The following is a 14,538-nucleotide window of genomic DNA, read 5'->3' as shown; positions in this document are numbered from 1 at the left end:
TCGCGCTGCAGCTGGCGGTTTCTCCGGATCTCGCATCGCTCTGCAGCTGGCGGTTTCCCCGGATCTCGCATCGCGCTGCAGCTGGCGGTTTCCCCGGATCTCGCATCGCGCTGCAGCTGGCGGTTTCCCCGGATCTCGCATCGCGCTGCAGCTGGCGGTTTCTCCGGATCTCGCATCGCGCTGCAGCTGGCGGTTTCCCCGGATCTCGCATCGCTCGGCAGCTGGCGGTTTCCCCGGATCTCGCATCGCGCTGCAGCTGGCGGTTTCTCCGGATCTCGCATCGCGCTGCAGCTGGCGGTTTCCCCGGATCTCGCATCGCTCTGCAGCTGGCGGTTTCCCCGGATCTCGCATCGCGCTGCAGCTGGCGGTTTCCCCGGATCTCGCATCGCGCTGCAGCTGGCGGTTTCCCCGGATCTCGCATCGCTCTGCAGCTGGCGGTTTCTCCGGATCTCGCATCGCGCTGCAGCTGGCGGTTTCTCCGGATATCGCATCGCGCTGCAGCTGGCGGTTTCTCCGGATCCCGCATCGCGCTGCAGCTGGCGGTTTCCCCGGATCCCGCATCGCGCTGCAGCTGGCGGTTTCTCCGGATCCCGCATCGCGCTGCAGCTGGCGGTTTCTCCGGATCTCGCATCGCGCTGCAGCTGGCGGTTTCCCCGGATCTCGCATCGCGCTGCAGCTGGCGGTTTCCCCGGATCTCGCATCGCTCTGCAGCTGGCGGTTTCCCCGGATCTCGCATCGCGCTGCAGCTGGCGGTTTCTCCGGATCTCGCATCGCGCTGCAGCTGGCGGTTTCTCCGGATCCCGCATCGCTCTGCAGCTGGCGGTTTCCCCGGATCTCGCATCGCGCTGCAGCTGGCGGTTTCTCCGGATCTCGCATCGCGCTGCAGCTGGCGGTTTCTCCGGATCTCGCATCGCGCTGCAGCTGGCGGTTTCCCCGGATCTCGCATCGCTCTGCAGCTGGCGGTTTCCCCGGATCTCGCATCGCGCTGCAGCTGGCGGTTTCTCCGGATCTCGCATCGCGCTGCAGCTGGCGGTTTCTCCGGATCTCGCATCGCGCTGCAGCTGGCGGTTTCCCCGGATCTCGCATCGCTCTGCAGCTGGCGGTTTCCCCGGATCTCGCATCGCGCTGCAGCTGGCGGTTTCCCCGGATCTCGCATCGCGCTGCAGCTGGCGGTTTCTCCGGATCTCGCATCGCGCTGCAGCTGGCGGTTTCCCCGGATCTCGCATCGCGCTGCAGCTGGCGGTTTCCCCGGATCTCGCATCGCTCTGCAGCTGGCGGTTTCCCCGGATCTCGCATCGCGCTGCAGCTGGCGGTTTCTCCGGATCTCGCATCGCGCTGCAGCTGGCGGTTTCCCCGGATCTCGCATCGCTCGGCAGCTGGCGGTTTCCCCGGATCTCGCATCGCGCTGCAGCTGGCGGTTTCCCCGGATCTCGCATCGCTCTGCAGCTGGCGGTTTCCCCGGATCTCGCATCGCGCTGCAGCTGGCGGTTTCTCCGGATCTCGCATCGCGCTGCAGCTGGCGGTTTCTCCGGATCTCGCATCGCGCTGCAGCTGGCGGTTTCTCCGGATCTCGCATCGCGCTGCAGCTGGCGGTTTCCCCGGATCTCGCATCGCGCTGCAGCTGGCGGTTTCCCCGGATCTCGCATCGCGCTGCAGCTGGCGGTTTCCCCGGATCTCGCATCGCGCTGCAGCTGGCGGTTTCCCCGGATCTCGCATCGCTCTGCAGCTGGCGGTTTCCCCGGATCTCGCATCGCGCTGCAGCTGGCGGTTTCTCCGGATCTCGCATCGCGCTGCAGCTGGCGGTTTCCCCGGATCTCGCATCGCGCTGCAGCTGGCGGTTTCTCCGGATCTCGCATCGCGCTGCAGCTGGCGGTTTCCCCGGATCTCGCATCGCGCTGCAGCTGGCGGTTTCCCCGGATCTCGCATCGCTCTGCAGCTGGCGGTTTCCCCGGATCTCGCATCGCGCTGCAGCTGGCGGTTTCCCCGGATCTCGCATCGCGCTGCAGCTGGCGGTTTCTCCGGATCTCGCATCGCGCTGCAGCTGGCGGTTTCTCCGGATCTTGCATCGCGCTGCAGCTGGCGGTTTCCCCGGATCTCGCATCGCGCTGCAGCTGGCGGTTTCCCCGAATCTCGCATCGCTCTGCAGCTGGCGGTTTCCCCGGATCTCGCATCGCTCTGCAGCTGGCGGTTTCCCCGGATCTCGCATCGCGCTGCAGCAGGCGGTTTCTCCGGATCTCGCATCGCGCTGCAGCTGGCGGTTTTTCCGGATCTCGCATCGCTCTGCAGCTGGCGGTTTCTCCGGATCTCGCATCGCGCTGCAGCTGGCGGTTTCCCCGGATCTCGCATCGCGCTGCAGCTGGCGGTTTCCCCGGATCTCGCATCGCGCTGCAGCTGGCGGTTTCCCCGGATCTCGCATCGCGCTGCAGCTGGCGGTTTCTCCGGATCCCGCATCGCGCTGCAGCTGGCGGTTTCCCCGGATCCCGCATCGCGCTGCAGCTGGCGGTTTCTCCGGATCCCGCATCGCGCTGCAGCTGGCGGTTTCTCCGGATCTCGCATCGCGCTGCAGCTGGCGGTTTCCCCGGATCTCGCATCGCGCTGCAGCTGGCGGTTTCCCCGGATCTCGCATCGCTCTGCAGCTGGCGGTTTCCCCGGATCTCGCATCGCGCTGCAGCTGGCGGTTTCTCCGGATCTCGCATCGCGCTGCAGCTGGCGGTTTCTCCGGATCCCGCATCGCTCTGCAGCTGGCGGTTTCCCCGGATCTCGCATCGCGCTGCAGCTGGCGGTTTCTCCGGATCTCGCATCGCGCTGCAGCTGGCGGTTTCTCCGGATCTCGCATCGCGCTGCAGCTGGCGGTTTCCCCGGATCTCGCATCGCTCTGCAGCTGGCGGTTTCCCCGGATCTCGCATCGCGCTGCAGCTGGCGGTTTCTCCGGATCTCGCATCGCGCTGCAGCTGGCGGTTTCTCCGGATCTCGCATCGCGCTGCAGCTGGCGGTTTCCCCGGATCTCGCATCGCTCTGCAGCTGGCGGTTTCCCCGGATCTCGCATCGCGCTGCAGCTGGCGGTTTCCCCGGATCTCGCATCGCGCTGCAGCTGGCGGTTTCTCCGGATCTCGCATCGCGCTGCAGCTGGCGGTTTCCCCGGATCTCGCATCGCGCTGCAGCTGGCGGTTTCCCCGGATCTCGCATCGCTCTGCAGCTGGCGGTTTCCCCGGATCTCGCATCGCGCTGCAGCTGGCGGTTTCTCCGGATCTCGCATCGCGCTGCAGCTGGCGGTTTCCCCGGATCTCGCATCGCTCGGCAGCTGGCGGTTTCCCCGGATCTCGCATCACGCTGCAGCTGGCGGTTTCCCCGGATCTCGCATCGCGCTGCAGCTGGCGGTTTCCCCGGATCTCGCATCGCTCTGCAGCTGGCGGTTTCCCCGGATCTCGCATCGCGCTGCAGCTGGCGGTTTCTCCGGATCTCGCATCGCGCTGCAGCTGGCGGTTTCCCCGGATCTCGCATCGCGCTGCAGCTGGCGGTTTCCCCGGATCTCGCATCGCTCTGCAGCTGGCGGTTTCTCCGGATCTCGCATCGCGCTGCAGCTGGCGGTTTCCCCGGATCTCGCATCGCGCTGCAGCTGGCGGTTTCTCCGGATCTCGCATCGCGCTGCAGCTGGCGGTTTCCCCGGATCTCGCATCGCGCTGCAGCTGGCGGTTTCCCCGGATCTCGCATCGCTCTGCAGCTGGCGGTTTCCCCGGATCTCGCATCGCGCTGCAGCTGGCGGTTTCCCCGGATCTCGCATCGCGCTGCAGCTGGCGGTTTCTCCGGATCTCGCATCGCGCTGCAGCTGGCGGTTTCTCCGGATCTCGCATCGCGCTGCAGCTGGCGGTTTCCCCGGATCTCGCATCGCGCTGCAGCTGGCGGTTTCCCCGAATCTCGCATTGCTCTGCAGCTGGCGGTTTCCCCGGATCTCGCATCGCTCTGCAGCTGGCGGTTTCCCCGGATCTCGCATCGCGCTGCAGCAGGCGGTTTCTCCGGATCTCGCATCGCGCTGCAGCTGGCGGTTTTTCCGGATCTCGCATCGCTCTGCAGCTGGCGGTTTCTCCGGATCTCGCATCGCGCTGCAGCTGGCGGTTTCCCCGGATCTCGCATCGCGCTGCAGCTGGCGGTTTCCCCGGATCTCGCATCGCGCTGCAGCTGGCGGTTTCCCCGGATCTCGCATCGCGCTGCAGCTGGCGGTTTCCCCGGATCTCGCATCGCTCTGCAGCTGGCGGTTTCCCCGGATCTCGCATCGCTCGGCAGCTGGCGGTTTACCAGCCTGTCCCCAAACCCCAACCCCTTGCCTGGCACAGTACTGCCCCCGAGAACGCGGCCCATCCCCTGGCAAAGAGCTGCTCCCGAGAACGCGGCCCATCCCCTGGCACAGAGCTGCCCCCGAGAACACGACCCATCCCCTGGCACAGATCTGCCCCCGAGAACGTGGCCCATCCCCTGGCACAGATCTGCCCCTGAGAACGCGGCCCATCCCCTGGCACAGAGCTGCCCCTGAGAACGCGGCCCATCCCCTGGCACAGAGCTGCCCCCGAGAACGCGGCCCATCCCCTCGCCCGGCACAATGCTGCACCCGAGAACGCGGCCCATCCCCTGGTAAAGAGCTGCCCCTGAGAACACGACCCATCCCCTGGCACAGATCTGCCCTTGAGAACGCGGCCCATCCCCTGGCACAGATCTGCCCCTGAGAACGCGGCCCATCCCCTGGCACAGATCTGCCCCCGAGAACGCGGCCCATCGCCCGGCACAATGCTGCACCCGAGAACGCGGCCCATCCCCTGGCACAGAGCTGCCCCCGAGAACACGGCCCATCCCCTCGCCCGGCACAATGCTGCACCCGAGAACGCGGCCCATCCCCTGGTAAAGAGCTGCCCCCGAGAACACGACCCATCCCCTGGCACAGAGCTGCCCCTGAGAACGCAGCCCATCCCCTCGCCCGGCACAATGCTGCACCCGAGAACGCGGCCCATCCCCTGGCACAGAGCTGCCCCCGAGAACACGGCCCATCCCCTCGCCCGGCACAATGCTGCACCCGAGAACGCGGCCCATCCCCTGGTAAAGAGCTGCCCCCGAGAACACGACCCATCCCCTGGCACAGATCTGCCCTTGAGAACGCGGCCCATCCCCTGGCACAGATCTGCCCCTGAGAACGCGGCCCATCCCCTGGCACAGATCTGCCCCCGAGAACGTGGCCCATCCCCTGGCACAGATCTGCCCTTGAGAACGCGGCCCATCCCCTGGCACAGAGCTGCCCCTGAGAACGCGGCCCATCCCCTGGCACAGAGCTGCCCCCGAGAACGCGGCCCATCCCCTCGCCCGGCACAATGCTGCACCCGAGAACGCGGCCCATCCCCTGGTAAAGAGCTGCCCCCGAGAACACGACCCATCCCCTGGCACAGAGCTGCCCCTGAGAACGCGGCCCATCCCCTGGCACAGAGCTGCCCCTGAGAACGCAGCCCATCCCCTGGCACAGATCTGCCCCCAAGAACGTGGCCCATCCCCTGGCACAGATCTGCCCCTGAGAACGCGGCCCATCCCCTGGCACAGAGCTGCCCCTGAGAACGTGGCCCATCCCCTGGCACAGATCTGCCCCTGAGAACGCGGCCCATCCCCTGGCACAGAGCTGCCCCTGAGAACGCGGCCCATCCCCTGGCACAGAGCTGCCCCTGAGAACGCGGCCCATCCCCTGGCACAGAGCTGCCCCCGAGAACGCGGCCCATCCCCTCGCCCGGCACAATGCTGCACCCGAGAACGCGGCCCATCCCCTAGCACAGAGCTGCCCCTGAGAACGCGGCCCATCCCCTGGCACAGAGCTGCCCGAGAACGCGGCCCATTCCCTGGCACAGAGCTGCCCCTGAGAACGCGGCCCATCCCCTGGCACAGAGCTGCCCCTGAGAACGCGGCCCATCCCCTGGCACAGAGCTACCCCTGAGAACGCGGCCCATCCCCTGGCACAGAGCTACCCCTGAGAACGCGGCCCATCCCCTGGCACAGAGCTGCCCCTGAGAACGCGGCCCATCCCCTGGCACAGATCTGCCCCTGAGAACGCGGCCCATCCCCTGGCACAGATCTGCCCCTGAGAACGCGGCCCATCCCCTGGCACAGATCTGCCCCTGAGAACGCGGCCCATCGCCTCGCACAGAGCTGCCCCTGAGAACGCGGCCCATCCCCTGGCACAGATCTGCCCCTGAGAACGCGGCCCATCCCCTGGCACAGATCTGCCCCTGAGAACGCGGCCCATCCCCTGGCACAGATCTGCCCCTGAGAACGCGGCCCATCCCCTGGCACAGATCTGCCCCTGAGAACGCGGCCCATCGCCTCGCACAGAGCTGCCCCTGAGAACGCGGCCCATCCCCTGGCACAGAGCTACCCCTGAGAACGCGGCCCATCCCCTGGCACAGAGCTGCCCCTGAGAACGCAGCCCATCCCCTGGCACAGAGCTGCCCCTGAGAACGCGGCCCATCCCCTGGCACAGATCTGCCCCTGAGAACGCGGCCCATCCCCTGGCACAGAGCTGCCCCTGAGAACGCGGCCCATCCCCTGGCACAGATCTGCCCCTGAGAACGCGGCCCATCCCCTGGCAAAGAGCTGCCCCCGAGAACACGACCCATCCCCTGGCACAGATCTGCCCTTGAGAACGCGGCCCATCCCCTGGCACAGATCTGCCCCTGAGAACGCGGCCCATCCCCTGGCACAGATCTGCCCCCGAGAACGTGGCCCATCCCCTGGCACAGATCTGCCCCCGAGAACGCGGCCCATCCCCTGGCACAGAGCTGCCCCCGAGAACGCGGCCCATCCCCTGGCACAGAGCTGCCCCTGAGAACGCGGCCCATCCCCTGGCACAGAGCTGCCCCTGAGAACGCGGCCCATCCCCTGGCACAGATCTGCCCCTGAGAACGCGGCCCATCCCCTGGCACAGAGCTGCCCCTGAGAACGCGGCCCATCCCCTGGCACAGAGCTGCCCCTGAGAACGCGGCCCATCCCCTGGCACAGAGCTGCCCCCGAGAACGCGGCCCATCCCCTGGCACAGAGCTGCCCCTGAGAACGCGGCCCATCCCCTGGCACAGAGCTGCCCCTGAGAACGCGGCCCATCCCCTGGCACAGAGCTGCCCCCGAGAACGCGGCCCATCCCCTCGCCCGGCACAATGCTGCACCCGAGAACGCGGCCCATCCCCTAGCACAGAGCTGCCCCTGAGAACGCGGCCCATCCCCTGGCACAGAGCTGCCCGAGAACGCGGCCCATCCCCTGGCACAGAGCTGCCCCTGAGAACGCGGCCCATCCCCTGGCACAGAGCTGCCCCTGAGAACGCGGCCCATCCCCTGGCACAGAGCTGCCCCCGAGAACGCGGCCCATCCCCTGGCACAGAGCTGCCCCTGAGAACGCGGCCCATCCCCTGGCACAGAGCTGCCCCTGAGAACGCGGCCCATCCCCTGGCACAGAGCTGCCCCTGAGAACGCGGCCCATCCCCTGGCACAGATCTGCCCCTGAGAACGCGGCCCATCCCCTGGCACAGAGCTGCCCCTGAGAACGCGGCCCATCCCCTGGCACAGAGCTGCCCCTGAGAACGCGGCCCATCCCCTGGCACAGAGCTGCCCCCGAGAACGCGGCCCATCCCCTGGCACAGAGCTGCCCCTGAGAACGCGGCCCATCCCCTGGCACAGAGCTGCCCCTGAGAACGCGGCCCATCCCCTGGCACAGAGCTGCCCCCGAGAACGCGGCCCATCCCCTCGCCCGGCACAATGCTGCACCCGAGAACGCGGCCCATCCCCTAGCACAGAGCTGCCCCTGAGAACGCGGCCCATCCCCTGGCACAGAGCTGCCCGAGAACGCGGCCCATCCCCTGGCACAGAGCTGCCCCTGAGAACGCGGCCCATCCCCTGGCACAGAGCTGCCCCTGAGAACGCGGCCCATCCCCTGGCACAGAGCTGCCCCTGAGAACGCGGCCCATCCCCTGGCACAGAGCTACCCCTGAGAACGCGGCCCATCCCCTGGCACAGAGCTACCCCTGAGAACGCGGCCCATCCCCTGGCACAGAGCTGCCCCTGAGAACGCGGCCCATCCCCTGGCACAGAGCAGCCCCTGAGAACGTGGCCCATCCCCTGGCACAGAGCTGCCCCTGAGAACGCGGACCATCCCCTGGCACAGATCTGCCCCTGAGAACGCGGCCCATCCCCTGGCACAGATCTGCCCCTGAGAACGCGGCCCATCCCCTGGCACAGATCTGCCCCTGAGAACGCGGCCCATCCCCTGGCACAGATCTGCCCCTGAGAACGCGGCCCATCGCCTCGCACAGAGCTGCCCCTGAGAACGCGGCCCATCCCCTGGCACAGAGCTACCCCTGAGAACGCGGCCCATCCCCTGGCACAGAGCTGCCCCTGAGAACGCAGCCCATCCCCTGGCACAGAGCTGCCCCTGAGAACGCGGCCCATCCCCTGGCACAGATCTGCCCCTGAGAACGCGGCCCATCCCCTGGCACAGAGCTGCCCCTGAGAAAGCGGCCCATCCCCTGGCACAGAGCTGCCCCTGAGAACGCGGCCCATCCCCTGGCACAGATCTGCCCCTGAGAACGCGGCCCATCCCCTGGCAAAGAGCTGCCCCCGAGAACACGACCCATCCCCTGGCACAGATCTGCCCTTGAGAACGCGGCCCATCCCCTGGCACAGAGCTGCCCCTGAGAACGCGGACCATCCCCTGGCACAGAGCTGCACCTGAGAACGTGGCCCATCCCCTGGCACAGAGCTGCCCCTGAGAACGCGGCCCATCCCCTGGCACAGATCTGCCCCTGAGAACGCGGCCCATCGCCTCGCACAGAGCTGCCCCTGAGAACGCGGCCCATCCCCTGGCACAGAGCTACCCCTGAGAACGCGGCCCATCCCCTGGCACAGAGCTGCCCCTGAGAACGCAGCCCATCCCCTGGCACAGAGCTGCCCCTGAGAACGCGGCCCATCCCCTGGCACAGATCTGCCCCTGAGAACGCGGCCCATCCCCTGGCACAGAGCTGCCCCTGAGAACGCGGCCCATCCCCTGGCACAGATCTGCCCCTGAGAACGCGGCCCATCCCCTGGCAAAGAGCTGCCCCCGAGAACACGACCCATCCCCTGGCACAGATCTGCCCTTGAGAACGCGGCCCATCCCCTGGCACAGATCTGCCCCTGAGAACGCGGCCCATCCCCTGGCACAGATCTGCCCCCGAGAACGTGGCCCATCCCCTGGCACAGATCTGCCCCCGAGAACGCGGCCCATCCCCTGGCACAGAGCTGCCCCTGAGAACGCGGCCCATCCCCTGGCACAGAGCTGCCCCTGAGAACGCGGCCCATCCCCTGGCACAGAGCTGCCCCTGAGAACGCGGCCCATCCCCTGGCACAGATCTGCCCCTGAGAACGCGGCCCATCCCCTGGCACAGAGCTGCCCCTGAGAACGCGGCCCATCCCCTGGCACAGAGCTGCCCCCGAGAACGCGGCCCATCCCCTCGCCCGGCACAATGCTGCACGCGAGAACGCGGCCCATCCCCTGGCAAAGAGCTGCCCCTGAGAACGCGGCCCATCCCCTGGCACAGATCTGCCCGAGAACGCGGCCCATCCCCTGGCACAGAGCTACCCCTGAGAACGCGGCCCATCCCCTGGCACAGAGCTGCCCCTGAGAACGTGGCCCATCCCCTGGCACAGATCTGCCCCTGAGAACGCGGCCCATCCCCTGGCACAGAGCTGCCCCTGAGAACGCGGCCCATCCCCTAGCACAGAGCTGCCCCTGAGAACGCGGCCCATCCCCTGGCACAGAGCTGCCCCTGAGAACGCGGCCCATCCCCTGGCAAAGAGCTGCCCCCGAGAACACGACCCATCCCCTGGCATAGATCTGCCCCTGAGAACGCGGCCCATCCCCTGGCACAGAGCTGCCCCCGAGAACACGACCCATCCCCTGGCACAGAGCTGCCCCTGAGAACGCGGCCCATACCCTGGCACAGAGCTGCCCCTGAGAACGCAGCCCATCCCCTGGCACAGATCTGCCCCTGAGAACGCGGCCCATCCCCTGGCACAGATCTGCCCGAGAACGCGGCCCATCCCCTGGCACAGAGCTGCCCCTGAGAACGCGGCCCATCCCCTGGCACAGAGCTGCCCCTGAGAACGCGGCCCATCCCCTGGCACAGATCTGCCCCTGAGAACGCTGCCCACCCCCTGGCACAGATCTGCCCCTGAGAACGCGGCCCATCGCCTCGCCCGGCAGAACTGCCCGAGAGAAGGGTTTCTTGCTGATGTTACACACAGGAACGTGGAACAAATGCCACTGATCTGCCACACTAGTGACCCGATTCAGTGGCTGCCGTGTGCTGCTGATGAGGGGAACAGATTTATTTTAGGAAGTCTCCCACATGCCGGCTTTCTGCGCCTAAATATTGTACAAATCTTTCCAAAATACACTCCCAGGAACGTTTCCTCGCTGGTAAATAAGTGTACAAGTCCGTGGCACTGCGCTTTCTTTCCCACCAGTGGTCAGGGTTATATCGGGGTGAAATCTATTCTCCCAGGAAAGGGTTAACAGAGTAAGAAGCAGATATTGGACAACAGAATTTATTCAGTTTTGTGGAGTTCACAGACTATCCGTCAGAAGAAAAGCAGCTGTCCCAGTAATAACGGGAGTGTCATGTACCTGCCCCTCTGTGGGTCGCAGGGTCACCCCCAACTGTCCAGTTTGGGCAAGTGTCAAGAGAAACCAAAGTACTGCGCTAGGCCCCGCGCTTGCGCTACAATGCTGCCGCGTGCAGATTCTCGCAGCCCGCGAGACTCCGCAAACAGTCCTGTGCTAATAAGGACGGAGACGACAGGCGCACTCACTAAAGGAGAACATGCACGGCAAGACTGTATGGCAGGGAAGGGGTTAAATCGCAGAACAGTTTCATGCATTTTGGGATCAGTCTGACTAGTCCCTGGGACCTGGTGTCAGACTCGGGGACAAACTGGTTTCATTTGGCCGCATTCATTCCCTGCTTATCTGACCTCACAGATCACAGGCAGAGAAGTTAAACCCGGACGTCTCTCACCGTCACCGGCTAAACCGCGCATGTCTCACCGTCACCGGCTAAACCGCGCATGTCTCATAACGAAATAAAGAGCTGGTGATAAACTGGGGAAAACATTTATATTCAGTGCTATTTCTTTAACTCCTTCTTTGCTGGCCAAAAGGAAATTGCTTTGTTTATTTGTGGCCTGTCCAGCAGGGAAAGGTTCAGTAACCCCTGTGCTGCCACAAGGCCTAAATTACCCGGTCACCACGTCAGCGGAGTGTGAATTTATTCACGTCTCCACGTCACTGAGCCGGGCCAGATACGCCTCCCATCCCGCCGCCTTATACATCTCGGCGGCTTCCAGGCGATTGGCGACGGACAAGATGCCGCGGCCCACGATGATGATGTCAGAGCCCTTCTTGACGATGACCTCATGAGGACTGTGGTACTGCTGTCCCAGACTGTCAGCTGAAAGAGGTAATGAGAGGCAGACAGTGTACAACAGGTGGGAAACGGTCCAATCCATCAAAAGAAAACAGAAAGGTGAACACCCTGCGCCTCCTGCTGGTAGAGTAAGATGCAGGGAGCACTAGGGAAGGGTATGTATACAAAAGGGGACAACTGTAGACCCCCAGTGAAGGAGTGTAGGCTAGGAACTGAAGCCCCCTAGTAAGTGCCTGCGATTAGGAGGCTTCAGTCCCTACTCTGGGGGGGGGGGGGGGGGTCTACGCTTGTTCTCTTTAATCCATTTATAGGCGCCGTTCCCCTTAGGACCAAAGTGAACAAGACGCAGTGACAGCGTTATTTTGTTACAAAATAAAAGCGAGCATTTCAAATCCTGTGTGACATCTCGATTCCTTCCATTTGCTCTAATTTACACCGAGGAATCTAAAAAAGGGAGTCTGATTAGACTTGTTTTCTACGTCGCAGTAACGCGACGGACACGTCCCAGTAACGCGACGGATACGTCCCAGTAACGCGACGGATACGTCCCTCTCACGAGACGGATACGTCCCAGTAACGCGACAGATACGTCCCAGTAACGCGACGGATACGTCCCAGTAACGCGACGGATACGTCCCAGTAACGAGGCGGATACGTCCCAGTAACGCGACGGATACGTCCCAGTAACGAGGCGGATACGTCCCAGTAACGAGACGGATACGTCCCAGTAACGAGGCGGATACGTCCCAGTAACGAGACGGATACGTCCCAGTAACGTGACGGATACGTCCCAGTAACGAGACGGATACGTCCCAGTAACGAGGCGGATACGTCCCAGTAACGAGACGGATACGTCCCAGTAACGAGACGGATACGTCCCAGTAACGAGACGGATACGTCCCAGTAACGCGACAGATACGTCCCAGTAACGCGACGGATACGTCCCAGTAACGCGACAGATACGTCCCAGTAACGAGACGGATACGTCCCAGTAACGAGACGGATACGTCCCAGTAACGCGACGGATACGTCCCAGTAACGAGGCGGATACGTCCCAGTAACGAGGCGGATACGTCCCAGTAACGAGACGGATACGTCCCAGTAACGAGGCGGATACGTCCCAGTAACGAGGCGGATACGTCCCAGTAACGAGACGGATACGTCCCAGTAACGAGGCGGATACGTCCCAGTAACGAGGCGGATACGTCCCAGTAACGAGACGGATACGTCCCAGTAACGAGGCGGATACGTCCCAGTAACGAGACGGATACGTCCCAGTAACGCGACGGATACGTCCCAGTAACGAGACGGATACGTCCCAGTAACGAGGCGGATACGTCCCAGTAACGAGACGGATACGTCCCAGTAACGCGACGGATACGTCCCAGTAACGCGACAGATACGTCCCAGTAACGAGGCGGATACGTCCCAGTAACGCGACGGATACGTCCCAGTAACGAGGCGGATACGTCCCAGTAACGAGACGGATACGTCCCAGTAACGAGACGGATACGTCCCAGTAACGAGGCGGATACGTCCCAGTAACGAGACGGATACGTCCCAGTAACGTGACGGATACGTCCCAGTAACGCGACGGATACGTCCCAGTAACGCGGCGGATACGTCCCAGTAACGAGACGGATACGTCCCAGTAACGCGACGGATACGTCCCAGTAACGAGACGGATACGTCCCAGTAACGAGACGGATACGTCCCAGTAACGAGGCGGATACGTCCCAGTAACGCGACGGATACGTCCCAGTAACGCGGCGGATACGTCCCAGTAACGAGACGGATACGTCCCAGTAACGCGACGGATACGTCCCAGTAACGAGGCGGATACGTCCCAGTAACGCGACGGATACGTCCCAGTAACGAGGCGGATACGTCCCAGTAACGCGACGGATATGTCCCAGTAACGAGGCGGATACGTCCCAGTAACGAGGCGGATACGTCCCAGTAACGAGACGGATACGTCCGTCTCACGAGACGGATACGTCCCAGTAACGAGACGGATACGTCCCAGTAACGAGACGGATACGTCCCAGTAACGAGGCGGATACGTCCCAGTAACGAGGCGGATACGTCCCTCTCACGAGACGGATACGTCCCAGTAACGAGGCGGATACGTCCCAGTAACGAGACGGATACGTCCCAGTAACGAGACGGATACGTCCCAGTAACGAGGCGGATACGTCCCAGTAACGAGACGGATACGTCCCAGTAACGAGGCGGATACGTCCCAGTAACGAGACGGATACGTCCCAGTAACGAGACGGATACGTCCCAGTAACGCGACGGATACGTCCCAGTAACGAGACGGATACGTCCCAGTAACGAGACGGATACGTCCCAGTAACGAGGCGGATACGTCCCAGTAACGAGACGGATACGTCCCAGTAACGAGACGGATACGTCCCAGTAACGAGGCGGATACGTCCCAGTAACGAGGCGGATACGTCCCAGTAACGAGACGGATACGTCCCAGTAACGAGGCGGATACGTCCCAGTAACGAGACGGATACGTCCCAGTAACGTGACGGATACGTCCCAGTAACGAGACGGATACGTCCCAGTAACGAGACGGATACGTCCCAGTAACGAGGCGGATACGTCCCAGTAACGAGGCGGATACGTCCCAGTAACGAGACGGATACGTCCCAGTAACGAGACGGATACGTCCCAGTAACGAGACGGATACGTCCCAGTAACGAGACGGATACGTCCCAGTAACGAGGCGGATACGTCCCAGTAACGAGGCGGATACGTCCCAGTAACGAGACGGATACGTCCCAGTAACGCGACGGATACGTCCCAGTAACGAGGCGGATACGTCCCAGTAACGAGACGGATACGTCCCAGTAACGAGGCGGATACGTCCCAGTAACGAGACGGATACGTCCCAGTAACGCGACGGATACGTCCCAGTAACGAGGCGGATACGTCCCAGTAACGAGACGGATACGTCCCAGTAACGCGGCGGATACGTCCCAGTAACGAGGCGGATACGTCCCAGTAACGCGACGGATACGTCCCAGTAACGAGACGGATACGTCCCAGTAAC

General features: G+C 64.0%; 1 protein-coding gene across 1 annotated transcript in view; it reads right to left on the bottom strand.

The window, feature by feature from the left end:
* Window positions 1-10,582: 10,582 nt before the first annotated feature.
* UMPS (uridine monophosphate synthetase) overlaps window positions 10,583-14,538 on the bottom strand; it is a 31,983-nt gene continuing 28,027 nt past the window's right edge. The window contains exon 6 of the mRNA XM_075609897.1: window positions 10,583-11,498. Coding sequence (XP_075466012.1) covers window positions 11,320-11,498 — 179 coding nt within the window. The 3' untranslated portion in view covers window positions 10,583-11,319. The remainder of the gene's footprint in view (window positions 11,499-14,538) is intronic.

Source organism: Ascaphus truei, chromosome 7, assembly GCF_040206685.1.
Source record: "Ascaphus truei isolate aAscTru1 chromosome 7, aAscTru1.hap1, whole genome shotgun sequence".
NCBI classification, from domain to species: domain Eukaryota; kingdom Metazoa; phylum Chordata; class Amphibia; order Anura; family Ascaphidae; genus Ascaphus; species Ascaphus truei.
This window is presented reverse-complemented; position numbering and strand designations above follow the sequence as displayed.